Genomic DNA, 13788 nt, shown 5'->3' on the forward strand with positions numbered 1-13788 from the left:
GATTTATAGATAGATAGATATAGATAGATATAGATAGATATGTATTTAAAAGTTGAAATAATAAAATGCAATCAACTTACCCAAAATATCTGTTTCCTATTTGGAATCTCTCCAGGGACTAAGCACAAAACTATGTTGGAAGCTCGGAATGGAAGTGGAACTATTAAAGCCTTTCCCCGGGCAGGAGTCAAAGGCAAGGGACCTGTTAATAAAGGAAACACAGGCCTACAAAACAAAACATTTCACTGTGAAATTTGTGATGTGCACGTAAACTCTGAGACACAACTTAAACAGGTACTTAAACAGCTTGGACAACACTGAATCCTTGACTCTGCCTTGTTTTCATAATGGCGAAGTACCTGCTCATTTAGCATGTGTCAATGTGTTGAGAATTCACATCTAAATGGAGCTTGCTGCTTTTGCCCTTTGTACTTGGGCTTGTGTTCTGTGTGTTTGTTTTCGGTATGATTTTCCTTCGGATAAAGTACAATTCCTCAAAAACTGCTGATTATATATATATATATTAAAACTGTTATAGAATCTTTCTCTAAACTACAATGTTACAAGTGTCTTTAGACTACTATTATTGTCATGGCTTAAAGAAAAGGAGTACTTGTGGCACCTTAGAGACTAACCAATTGGTTAGTCTCTAAGGTGCCACAAGTACTCCTTTTCTTTTTGCGAATACAGACTAACACGGCTGTTACTCTGAAACCTGTCATGGCTTTATAAACCATGTCATTTTGTGTGCTGTGTGATATTTGTATTCATGAGAATGTAGATGTGTGTGGAGAGAGTCTTTTTATAGAACGTTGAAAAACCTTCTGAACAGTGTGGGCTGTTTTTATCAGTGTTCCTCTGCAGCCAATAAGCCTCACCTCTAAATTGCAACTACTCTTAAGTTAAAGTCAATCATTCTCTCTCAGATGAACAAAGCCATTGTTCTGGAAAACACTTAGTTACTTTATGTGCCTTTTGGAATTGAAAACTTGTTAAGAAAAGTATGGAGATAAATACTCTGATGGACTACATTTGTATCTGTCTTACACTTTCAGGAAAAAAAGTTCCTTTCCTTGTTTATCTTTCCTGCAATAACTCTTTTCAGAAAAAAAAAAAGTTCTAGAAAAAAACAATTCTTAGCATCTAATGCTCCATAAAATCTGTACAGAAAATTGCTGTACATTCTAATAGATTTTATGTATAGGCTCTGCATTAATGTGGTTTTATTTTTAATTGACGACCACTCAGCATTCTGTGTGGCAGTCTTTCAGGTGAAATCTTGAAAGCTCCTGTCTGTCCTACATGGACGTTAAAAGTCTCATGGCACTTTGTTTCTTGGTAGGGGATGCCCCTGCGTTCTCCCATCTCTGCTGTGCAGCAGTTGGCTGCATTTCACAGATGCTTTAAAGTGGTATTTTTCAAAAATCCTCAACTTTGCTCCCATGAAGTCAGCAGTGCTAAAACTCCCACTTGACTTCTATAGGAGTAGACTAAGACCATGGCTGGGTACTTTTGAAAACGTTGCCCAAATACATGAAGCAGTAAAAGCTCCTTCAAGCTGAAATACATCTAAATGGTTATTAATTATTGCTTTATTTTATTTTAATCAAATTCATACCATTGTGGACAGCAATAGTCTTCAGGACTGGAGTATGCCTGTCGAAAGGCAGGAGTTGAAGGGAACTATTAATAATGTGATACTGATTGAAAGAAGGTAATTTGTAATATCCCTTTTTTGACAGCACATAAGTAGTAGAAGGCACAAAGATCGAGCTGCTGGGAAACCCCCTAAACCTAAATATAGTCCTTACAACAAACTCCAAAAGGGAGCACATCCGCTTGGGGTAAGCAAATAATTTTCTCTTCCATGATGTCCTACTGAGAAGGATTTTCAGAAAACATCACGGGGAAAAATGTGCAAAAGTTGAATGACGGAGTGGATTCCAGGGTGTGCGCATGCTGCGGGATGTAGCACAGAATCTAGGTTTGAGCATATTCCTAAATCTGTTGCTTACGTCCCTTGGGGCAGCTCAGATGCACCCTAGAGGTAAGGAATAGTTCTCAGTAGTAGATGGAGGTGGAAAGTAGGAAGTGATAGTTCACTGTACAACTGAAGACAATTGGAGTCTTTCTATTAACTTCAGTGGGCATTGGACTAAGCCCCATAAGCACTCTTCTTGGAGAGCTGTAGATGAGCTCAGAACATGGCTCACTGTAAAGGTCATTAGAAAGAAAGAAAGAAAGATAAGGGCTGTAAAGATCCTATCTGCACCTTCCACAGTGAATGCCCAAGAGGTCAATGCTCAGATTGCTGGACAGGATCCACCATAAAACACACAACGTTTTTATTTTAATTTATTCTAATTTTGTATTTATTAAAATTACCTAGATAAAATTAAACATAGTCAACAAACCATTGTTTTATCTTGTGAAATTTCAAGCCTGGGCTGGTCACATTCACCTCCCACGGGAGAAACTATTTGAGGCCCAGATCTTGTTAACTTCAAAGACTTTGGCCAAAGGAAAAGTAATACATATTTGCATTTAATAAAATCCTCCCAGTGTCTTGCATTAGTAATAAAATACTCTAGCTCCCTGGTGGGATAGTTGTGTGTAATATAACATCCATCTATCAGAATATCTGCCTGGGAATTCTTCATAGAGCATTGTGCTGTGTAATGCAATACAATTTTTCACTGAGATTCATTATTCTGGTATTTGATGTGGGCTCTTAACAAATCCCTGGTGCTGTACGTACCAGCCACTTGTTCGTGAACTGCAGTGTACACTTGCTGCAGTGAGGCAGAACTTGGGGCCTTTGTCTCCAAAACCGCCGTTCGCTACCAGTTGAGCCAAAGAGGAGGCTCCTTCAGTGGCCTCTATCGATGAGCCTTTCATCCTCAGTAGGCCAGCCATTAACCCACCAGAAAATTTCAGGACCCCAACATGTACAAACCTATAGAAAATAGAATATATAACAAGAAAAGTAAGATCTGGACTAGCAAATGATGGAAAGAATTATTGCATTATTATTATTTATTACATTTATTTACTGATGTATATTATAGAAGCACCTAGGAATAATCCCAGACAAGGATCAGGGCTCAGTTGTGCTTGGTGCTGTACAGATGAGTAACAAAGACAATCCCACCCCAGGAGCTCACAGTCTTCATGCCAGACAGGACCCAACAGCTGGATGTAAGAGGCAAAGGAAGTGGCGGGGGGGTGGATGAGGTAGTAGTAAACAAGCACAAGTTAGCAGAGATGCAGAAGTCCTAGCTTGCTACTATGACTTACTTACTAGGTTAAAAGGTTAAAAGCGGGTTTTTTGAGGGGTGGTGGGCTGTTTTTGTTTTGTTTTCGTTCTGCAAAATAACATGGACAATGCTGTTATTTGGAATTCAAATGCAATAAACAAAAAGCCAAAAATTCACTGATCTTCCTTTGATTATAAATATTTTTGATGTATTCTAAAGCTGATTAACTTTCTTTTCTCAACATTTTAGTTTTTTGGGTCACTTAATTGCTCTGCTTCAGTTTACGCACACTAATAATACTTAGCTATTTCACAGGGATACCCTGCATGTTAATTAGTATTTGTAGAGCACTTTGAAAATGTATAGTGCTATATACTGTATGAACTAAGCATTACTGCTATTTCATCTCTTTTGGAAATAGAACCATAAAACCATGAACACTTCAACAAATGAATTGAAAGCCTGTTGGGAACACTGGGGCATGGCCACTAGGTAACTCGAGGGGATGGAAGACCACGAGTGTCGATGAAGCCCCCTCGCACTAGGCCCCGGTGTCCTTGCCCCCCCCCTCCTGCCTGGAGGCACTCGCAGCAGCTCTGCGTGCTAGGCCCAAGTGTCCTTGGCCCCCCCGCCTGGAGGCACACACAGCAGTTATGCTGAGAATCTGCAACAGTATGTTGCAGAGTCAGACTGCCTGAAACTAAGCAAGGCCAAACAGGGGAGATATGGAAGAACAATGCTGAATAAAGCAGCTTTATGTATAGTTTAACAAATGATACAGAGAATCAGGGAACTAGCTGGGAACTGGATTGGCTGGCTATATGGATACTTGGAGCAGCTTGCTATTGGATAAGTATGCTGGGAAAAAGGATGTATAAAAGCCTGTGTAACTTCCTGCTCTGTTGTACAGGATTTGAGATTCAAATCTCCCTGTACCTTTTTGAAGCTTCAAATAAACTTTTCTGCTTCTCCACCCCGTTGTGATTATTGGGTGCAGCACACCGGGTAACGAACCAACGCAAGCTGTTGTTCAGCCTCTCGGCACTGGGTGCCGGCAACAAGCCTATATAGTTTCAATGGAATTTTATCTCTTCAACTTTTCAAACAATTAGAGCACTATGCTGCACCTTCTACATCAACAGTATCCTAAGGGTTTTTTTTCCCTCTTTTCCCAGTGGCAGAAATACACCTGAGTCACCAACAGCTTTGCTTCATTCATGGGATCATAGAAGTTAGAGATGGGAAAAGACCTATTACAGTTCTGTAACTCATCTTGTTCAACATTCTACCAATGTAATACTTGTTCCCTAATATATATATTTCTAATGCTTGCCCCGTGTAGTTTTAAATGTCTCATATAAAGGGGCTTCACCACTTCCCTTGAGATACTATTGCACAGTTTAATAGGTCTCACTGTTAGGAAGTTCCAGACTACATTGGGACTCACTCAGTCCCTCTCCAAACTGATCGGTTCAGCACATAAAAAGCTAACCTGACCAAAATCCCAAGTTGTTGTGATTCATTTTCTCGCTTTTCAAATCCATTTTATTATATAATAAAAGCGCTCCCATGTCAATGTGATTTTTCTGATGAATTTATTCTAAACGAAGATTTTTTTAAAAAAACCTATTTAAATAGAAAATAAGGAGAAAAAATAAAATCACAGGAAGGGAAGTAAGGAGCTTGCACCATGACCTGCTAAAGGGTGTGACATTGGGTGTTTCATTGACCAAGAAGACGACCCTGGGGTAGATTTTCATAGACACAAGGGGGGAGTTAAGTGCCCAACACCCAAAACAAATCAATGGGATTAGGTGCCTAACTTCCTTTTGTGCCTTTGAAAATTTCCCCTACAATTCTTCAGCAAACTTAAAGCAGGTAGGGCACCAGACCTAAGACCTGTGAGCTGATAGCTGTTAGATAAAAACTGAACTTTTGAATGGTGGATAACACTGATGGACTGCACAGCTGAAATTCACTGTTGATTTATGGGACAATCCTCCTGAGTCCAAGGGGCCAAGCTGGGGCAGTGTGGTGTTATTTGAATGAACACACACACGCAGTCTGTTGGCTGGGGTGAAATTGGCCCTATCCGTAAGTGAGAAATGTCCATATTTATACCGAGATGTATACCACCGATGTACAACTTACTGAGAGACAGAGTTGCAGCCCAGGGACACAAGGCCTGATCCAAAGTCCACTGAAGTCAACAGGAATCTTCCACTGGTTTTTGAGGTGGCCCATATTCTCATCTCAGATTGTAGTCGCTCATAGTGGGATAGTTTATGCACATATCAAACATCAGTACTAATACACTAAAATGAGATCTACCCCGAAGGGTATTTTTAATTATACTCAGATGTAGTTAAGCATTTTGTACACATTGTGTGTGTTTGAAAGATGTAAATGGAAACTTTTCAAAATTATATTTGCCGTTGCCCAGTGCTGATGCTTTAAAAACTTGTTAAAGAAAAAGCTGCAGTGTTTAGCTACAATACTACATCACAGCTCACTAAACAGTGAGCACATAAAGATGTTCATCAAAAATGAATTTTCAGAACCAAGTTTTTAAGATCTCTGCCACTTTTCATTGTCTCCGTAACTGTGAACAGCATCTCACTGAGAAATGCTATTTTACCGATTCCTCTCAGCAGGAGAGCCAGTCAGAAGATGTAGAATAGGGAACATGGAATGCATCTCTCATTTGTATGCAAGACAAACCAGGAGACGTTCATAGCTGTTAGGTAAAATTTGTTTATTTTTTGCAGGCGCTAATAAACAGTGGTTCACTGATTATCTTTTTTTTAAAAATAGAACTGACCTAGCAACAATAAAGTCCCTGCTTTGTAATGCATTCAAATGGGAGGTGTTTTCACTAAGTTCTAATCTGCAACATCAGACTGTCCAGATGGCTGCTTCCTCACTGACTGTCAATTCTTTCTTATTCAATTTTTCCCTTAAATTTTGTGCAAGTTGAGGTTGCTCAGTCCCTGTCAGGACTCACTAAAATGTTGATTTGAAATTATGTATCAAATTATAGGTTTCCACGTTACGATGTGAAACCAAAATAATATTGGGTTTCAAAGTAGCCTCTACCAAAACAACATGGACGTACTCCTTCCCAATTGGAGTGTGTGATATAGCAGCTCTTTTGTTGCACAGATGCAGCTCACTTTTAGTGCCAGAAACTAATACCACTTCTCTCTATATATATTTTTCATATATAATCTAAGAAGAGTAACCTGTCACGTGGCTAATTTGAACAAATTCTGCTTTCTCTGTTTTTTTTCTTTTCCTCACAGGTAAAATTAGTATTTTCAAAGGAACCTTCAAAGCCAATGGCTCCACGGATCTTACCAAACCCACTAGCAGCTGCAGCAGCAGCTGCTGCTGTGGCTGTGAATTCCCCTTTCAGTCTTCGAACGGCCCCAGCAGCTACCCTATTCCAGACTACAGCACTTCCTCCAGCACTCCTCCGACCAGCTCCTGGGCCTATACGGACCACCCATACTCCTGTGCTGTTTGCTCCTTACTGAACTCCAAACAGGAATCAATTGTACTGCAATAATTTTTCAAAACAAAAAGAAGCAAATCAAGAACATGGAACTATGCAGTGTTTATTTATAGTTTAAAGTATATATGAAGAGCCAGGACTTTTGATAGAGAATTGATAAAATTCTAAAAGAGGAAAGGGGCAGTATTTTCTCCAAATGAGAGCATTCCTCTTGAATATTGACCGTTTTAGAAGTGATCTCCAGCATTGACTCACAGTGGTATACAGAACTTGTGAAGCCTTTTTGACTGTGCTTTTTGGCACATATTTCCCCTGAAATGTCTTTCCTGCTTTATGAAACAACTTACAAATTTGTCTAAAGGGCATTAACTGGTTCCAATGTACATAAAATACTTTATTCTGTAGATTAAAAGAAGAAGAAGAAAAAAGATACACTGTGAATAGTAGTACCCTTACTGATCCTCCTGCCAAATCAGCAGTTACTGGGTATTTTTCTGAACAAAAGTAGCTACAATAGATGTCTTGTACAACAATAGTATTGTGTCTCTATCTATGCCACTAGGTTTATAACTGAGTTGCAAAAGGTAAAATGAACAAATTATCTCACTTTGTTAAATAGGCAAAATGACAATGATAATGTGGTGTTCCTAGTTAGAAAACTTTCTTTTCCTCACCTAATAGAAAACATTAAAGTACAGAGACATACAGTAGATCTATGGTTAAGACAAAATAAGAGATAAAGAACATTTAGTGCAAAAAATCCATGTGCTGTACACTAAATAGGCAAACTTCTATCTAACTGAAAAATATGTGTGCAGTGTATGTATCCAAAAGAGCTAATACTTACAGGATGGAACTAACATTAAAGGCATAAAGGTGGACAGCAAAAATATTATGTTTTCATGAATCACAGACCATTAGTGGTAGAACAAAGTGATGTCAAGAATGGGTTATGCATGGTCATACCTAGCAAATGAAAACCAACTGTGAAAAACTGGTCCCGTTGATGACAACACGAGATTTGCCATTGACTTCAGAGGAGCCAGGATTTCACCCCAAGACTAGGACATATTCTTTTTATATCATACCAGTGGGACTGTCTGTATTAAGTAGAGATCAAAACTTGTTTGTTATGGGTATGGTAATAGAAATGAATATGTTCTATGATTTTATTTCCTACTGATGTGATATATATATATATATATATATATATATATATATATATATATATATATATATATATATATATATATAATATCTAAGCAGCAACACACCATATACGTATTATGAGATAATTGCACATCATGGGTTTGGAGCAAATACCACCTTTAGGATCCTAATGGACCCTACATTCTGTAGCTGATCTTTGCTTCTTTGCAAGGTTTTAAAGCCTTATATATTCACTATGAGGCTTAAAGGGGTTGATAGTGTCCCTATAAAATAGGATTCATCAGGGGTATATATAGATATATTGTATATATGTTAGAGTAAGAAAAATAACTTATAAACAGAAAATCTACTATATAAAGTAATTATATAACCATTCCGTTTCATATGTGGGTCAGTAAATAGTAACAAACAGCAGAGAAAAAAAATTGGCATGTCTTGAATCTCTGATACTTGCTGCCTGCTTTTCCCTATAGGGATCTGAAAAATAGCTATTGAGATTATGGAGTGGGTTGCTGAGTCTGATGCAGCCACTCTGATGTGTAGCTCAGTGAAAAGCTTACCATACTTTTAAGACAAAGAAAAAAATTGAAACCATAATTTAAGTTCAGGTGGGGGGGGGGCAGGATGGTTTAAAAGATTTTATAACAATGCTGTTAATATAAAATAATGGCCATGTGGGCGCTACCTAAAAGTACTTGGGGTCAACATTAGCGGTTTGGGAGATGTCTAAAGTGGAAATATGCAGCACCCTCAACTTTCAGGTTATTAGTGGGCCTTCCATATACATTTTTTTAAAACTTATCTGCATATCGTTTTGTTTTTTTACAAAACTAAATAAAAAAGAGAAAGAAAAGGGGCTCCATGGATGGCTGTGTCCAAAGAATTCCAAAGACGTGTGTTTGTTTCTCTGTAAGGATTAATTAAAATAAGCACTTTATTAATCAGGTCTATGATTTGGTCCAGTGTATCTGCAAAAGTTTTTGCCTTGAAATCAAGTTAGTTGATAGTAATCACCTTAATCAGATATAGGACACAAACTAGATATTGTGGTGATTTCAGGACTACTTAATTACCTGAATTGCTTTGGCCCAAGATATTCATAAATAGAAGAGAAGAGTTGAGCTCCTAATATCATATTTAGGTACCTAAATAGGTGGGATATTTAAAAAAGTGCTCAGCATCCAGCAGCACCCAACAAGGTTACAAATGGGCCCATCTCTAAAGCGTTGGGCCTGCCACTCCGTCTGTTTGCAAATCAGTCATCTCGTTTAAGTGTATAAATGTAGTTTTAGGAGCCTAACTTTGATCTCTTCTTTTTAAAATCTTGGCTTGGGTCTTTAGAATATTCAGCCTATGTTCTGTACGCAGTAGCTGTGATGTCCTTGCCATGTGTGCATATCCCTTACTGAAGAGGGCAGTGGTTTTCAATCTATGCTCAATGACACCATTTGTCAGCAGAGTCTTTTCTACTTGTCCACAGATTGAAACATTTGAGAATCAAGGGGAGGACTGGAGTGTTGGGAAGGAAGATGAAGTAATATGTAGAATGGAAAAGTAGGAGAACCACTAACCTATTGTATAGTCTTGTGCACGACCTATTGGTAAGGGGGCACATACTGTACATCCTGCCACACTATCACAACACCATTAAAATCAACAGACCCATCTTTGTGAACATGTTGTGGCCTGTGGCATGTATGGAGGCACAGTACTTAAGGGAGAATTAATAAAAGATTTGCTAGAAATAAACAGTGTCATTCCAACTATTTCCACCTGCAACTTCACTTTCTGTTTCTTGGACCTTTTTTGTCACAGTGCTCTATGGAACGCTTTTTGGTCACACAAATCTCTCTTAAATTTCAGCTGTACACCACAATCTCAAACCTTTTCATGTCTCTTACTCACTACCTAATAAAGGATAAAGCCTAAATGTTAGAATGTATAGTGGATTTTCTGTGCCTTGCTGTCCCACCACCTGTTGAGCAGCACCTGTTTGTCAGGAATAGATCAGCATCCATTGCGATCCAATCTCCTCTGCTAAATGGCTGTTTGCTTACTATTTTAATAAATAAATGTGAAAACTACTGGCAGAGCAATCTGCTTGGCGAATGGTGAGTCCAATCCATGTGCATGACCGCAGCATTTGGAATTGGAACTGTCATACTTAAGCCACATTACACACACTTGTGTCAATATGCCCATGGCATCAAGCATAGTAAAGGGAGAAATGTCTTTTCTTATTTCATTTTAACTAAATATAAGTAACACTACAGGACTGGACAGAAGCCTAAAGCCCATGGAAATGTGTTGCTTCGCCCAAGATATGAATAAGTCATTGGACTGACAGTATGAAATCATAGTTGCTAGGGAAAGGGCTGTGTTTGTATTCAGACAAGCAGATTTGTTCTATGATGTTTTTAAAAAAACTATTGTTCTGTTCTGACCAGAAGTCATGGTGTTATATTTATGGGAGGGGTTTGTTTTTGTTTTTGTTTTTTTACAAACTATCTTTTCTGATAAAAACCGACATTTTCCAGGCATTTGTGCCTTCAGACATTTGGTCTGAAGATTCATCATTGTTCTGAACAGAGAGGTTAGTTACTGTCTTGAGAGCTAGTATAGACTTTAGGCTCTGCAAGGCCAGTAATCAAATGGTGTATCTACAGCGACTTTACATGAACAATGGCATGGATGTGGCAAGGAGTATTTATTTTTAAAGTATACATCTTAATTATTTCAAAACAGTTGATCTACGTTCTATACCTAGAATAATTAAACCTGTCGTTTTAGAAGGGGAAGACCACAAAACAGGCTGCACACTTGTAAAGACATACAGTCTTTTCAGATGCTGAAGGCACAGAGCCAATGCACAGAAGCCACGTGTGTAATTTTTATTGTCTCTCACTCATTTTTATATTGACCTCCAGTATAAAATGTCATTCTCTATCTTGATGGTTTTGCCTGTCTGTTGCACTTAAGTGTCTAGTGGGATTGCAGAACCTTGGCATGCCATTCCATAAGAGATGAAGCCACCTGTTAATATCTCATTCTTACTCTGCCTTTTGTTCCCCAAACAGTACACCTCTTCTTGAGGTTTCTTGGGAAATTTCTACCTCAAAAGAATTGGGGTAAAATTTTCAAAAGCACTTAAGTGACTTCAGAGCCTGTGTCATTTTCAAAAGTGACTTAGACACGTAGGACCAGATTTTTAAAGGTATTGCCTTTCAATGAGACTTAAGCTCTTAAGTGTCTATGTCACTTTTCAAACTGTGACTTAAGTGCTTTTGAAAATTTTACCCCATGGTACCTAAGTATTTGCACCTTGTGTCCCAGGCCATATTTGCTCATCAGCAAGTCCCATCACTTTGTTGACAGTGAATCATGGAAATCTCTGATTTAAGTTTCGGCCCACAGTTGAGGGGAACAGTCCACCAATGATAAATGAATAGGTCTCCATTAAACTGGTTGCTATCTCAACCAGCTCTTTAAGAATCTAACTGAGAAGAACAACTCTGCAAAGGAAGCACCAAACCTCCACTCTAAGAGGTTATTCCTGTACCAAACCTTGCTGTATTTAACCTTCTTCATTCTGTAAACCAAGGAGAAAGATGGTTATCATGCTTACAGAGCTAGAGGGTCAGCTGCCAGGGAAATGAAACAAGGCCTAGAAGGCTTTACAGTCCCAGACCCAAAACAAGACTGCTATAGAATGCCTAAAGTCCGTATAGTTTCAGCATGAACTCCTGTTCCTTTTGAAGCCAGAGGAAAAACTTCCTTTGACTTCAATGGGGATAAGATTTCACCTTTAATGTCTGGAGCCTAATAGGCTGATACTAACCTCTTCATAATCATGCACCCTCCCAAGTGTCATTCAACCCTGGGCTCTGAGTCGAGTTCAGACAACAAAACTGGAAAAATAAACTTGGTTGAGTTTCAAGCCTACATTAATGTCAGTCTAGCATTTGCAACGAACTTTGCATTGGACTGCTACTCAGTGGCCAGGAAATGTAGGGAAAACAGGAAAAGAATCTGAACCCCCGTGGGCTTTTTACTTTGTTATGTTTCAGTGGAGACAGTGAGACATTAACAGCAAGGAAAATTCTGCAGCTGCTGGATGACATATAGGACCAGTGAAGTTACATGAGCTTAGGTTTTTAAAAATAATGAATGTGATGGTGAAGGGAACCTAAGGGAGAGTGGCTGGCTCACATTTGTCAGTGACCTTGTGTGAGTATGACTGGAATCTAATATTTGTACTATGCACAACTGGAACTGAACATTTGCCTGTATAATTAGAAACACATCTGGATATTAGTGTCTAGTACAATAGCATAACATATAGGGTGCATGAGACAGATCCACAGTTGATGTAAACCAGTATAGCTCCATTTAAATCAATGGAGGCACACCAGCTTACATCAGATGAGGAACTGGCCATATGGCTTGTATTTCATACATAGTTTTGTCCCTGTAAAGCAGGGGTTCTCAAACTGGGGGTCGGGACCCCTCAGGGGGTCACGGGGTTATTACCTGGGGGGGTCGCAAGCTGTGCACCTCCACTCCAAACCCTGCTTTGCCTCCAGCATTTATAATGATGTTAAATATATAAAAAGGTGTTTTTAATTTGTATGGGGGGGAGGGGGGTCGCACTCAGAGGCTTGCTGTGTGAAAGGGGACACCAGTACAAAAGTTTGAGAACCACTGTTGTAAAGGATCTCCATGATTATAGTTCATATTTTGCTCTAATAGTATTTGAAATTTCCACTATATTTTAACTGTCCCTTTCAAGCTTTCATTAGCAGTGCTTCGGTATTCATACATTCTTTTCACATGAGACTCTGAGTGCAATGTGGAGTTGTAAATGTAGATTGAAGAAGCTGGCATTCAAAAACCTAGCTGATGAGCCATTGGATCAGAGTCAATAAATCACAGGATGAAGTTCAGGCAGCATTGAAATAATAATAATATATTTTCTATAGAGGGTGTATGTATATTACAGTAGAGTAACTGCCATAATTAAGGTTTCACAGGGCTTTCCATTCTACCCCCCATTTCAACTGCTCACAACTTTCTGAAACTTTCCTCTTTTGGGCTTTAATAGCTTCCAGGCTTCATCTCTGATTAAACGTGAGTTTTATTTTGTATGTGTACTAAATATGGGTCTACATTTTGAGACCAAGGAAAATGGAAAAGGAATAAAAACCATTAACTTTACATTAATTCTCATAACATTTTTTTAACAGTTCTAGCACTGTGTCTGCTGGGGACAGAGAGTTGACAGTGGCCATGGAGAAGTGCCTTTGGATTAAAATTGGTTTTGACTTGGTTTGCCAGGGGCCACACTGCAGATGCTTCCTCTGGGAGCAACCGATTGAGAAGGGGCAGGGAGCAGGCAGGGCCGTGGTTCTGATCCCCCGTTGTGCTGTCCAGTGGAGCTGGCTAGCCACATAAGAGGAGTATGCAGCATCCCATAAAAGGGTGTAACAAATTACTGTTCCATCTTTTCCCTAGACAACAGGGAATCTCAAGAAGGATCTGGAGATAATGCTAGTTCTCCCTCAGGGGGGATGTTGGTAGGCATGCTTAGGAAGTTTATAGGAAAGCAACTTGCCTCCTGTGGAGTGTCTGAGGTCCAGAGAGACAACCACTCGGAGTGGTTGCTTTCTTGCTTCACTGGTTGAGCAATAAGGCAGATATTTTGAGAGAATGTTTTCATTGTCAGTTTTCCATAGAATGTTTCTGCTAAACTGATCAGCAGTGAAACAGTTAACAATGTTACCAGTATAGCTGTCATCCTTAGGTTTCAGAGTTAAAGACCTCAATGAAAGACCTCTCATCCCCTTTGCA

At 39.1% G+C, this 13788-nt stretch overlaps 1 protein-coding gene across 5 annotated transcripts in view; it reads left to right on the top strand.

Annotated features, from left to right (window-relative positions):
• Positions 1-9879, top strand: part of ZNF385D (zinc finger protein 385D) — a 623117-nt gene extending 613238 nt beyond the window's left edge. For all 5 annotated transcript variants that reach the window (XM_073333495.1, XM_073333496.1, XM_073333497.1 and 2 more), the window contains 3 exons: positions 116-294; positions 1743-1844; positions 6560-9879. In XM_073333495.1, coding sequence (XP_073189596.1) covers positions 116-294; positions 1743-1844; positions 6560-6793 — 515 coding nt within the window. In that variant the 3' untranslated portion in view covers positions 6794-9879. The remainder of the gene's footprint in view (positions 1-115; positions 295-1742; positions 1845-6559) is intronic.
• The last annotated feature ends 3909 nt before the right edge of the window (positions 9880-13788 follow it).

This window comes from Lepidochelys kempii, chromosome 2 (assembly GCF_965140265.1).
Source record: "Lepidochelys kempii isolate rLepKem1 chromosome 2, rLepKem1.hap2, whole genome shotgun sequence".
Taxonomy (NCBI): Eukaryota; Metazoa; Chordata; order Testudines; family Cheloniidae; genus Lepidochelys; species Lepidochelys kempii.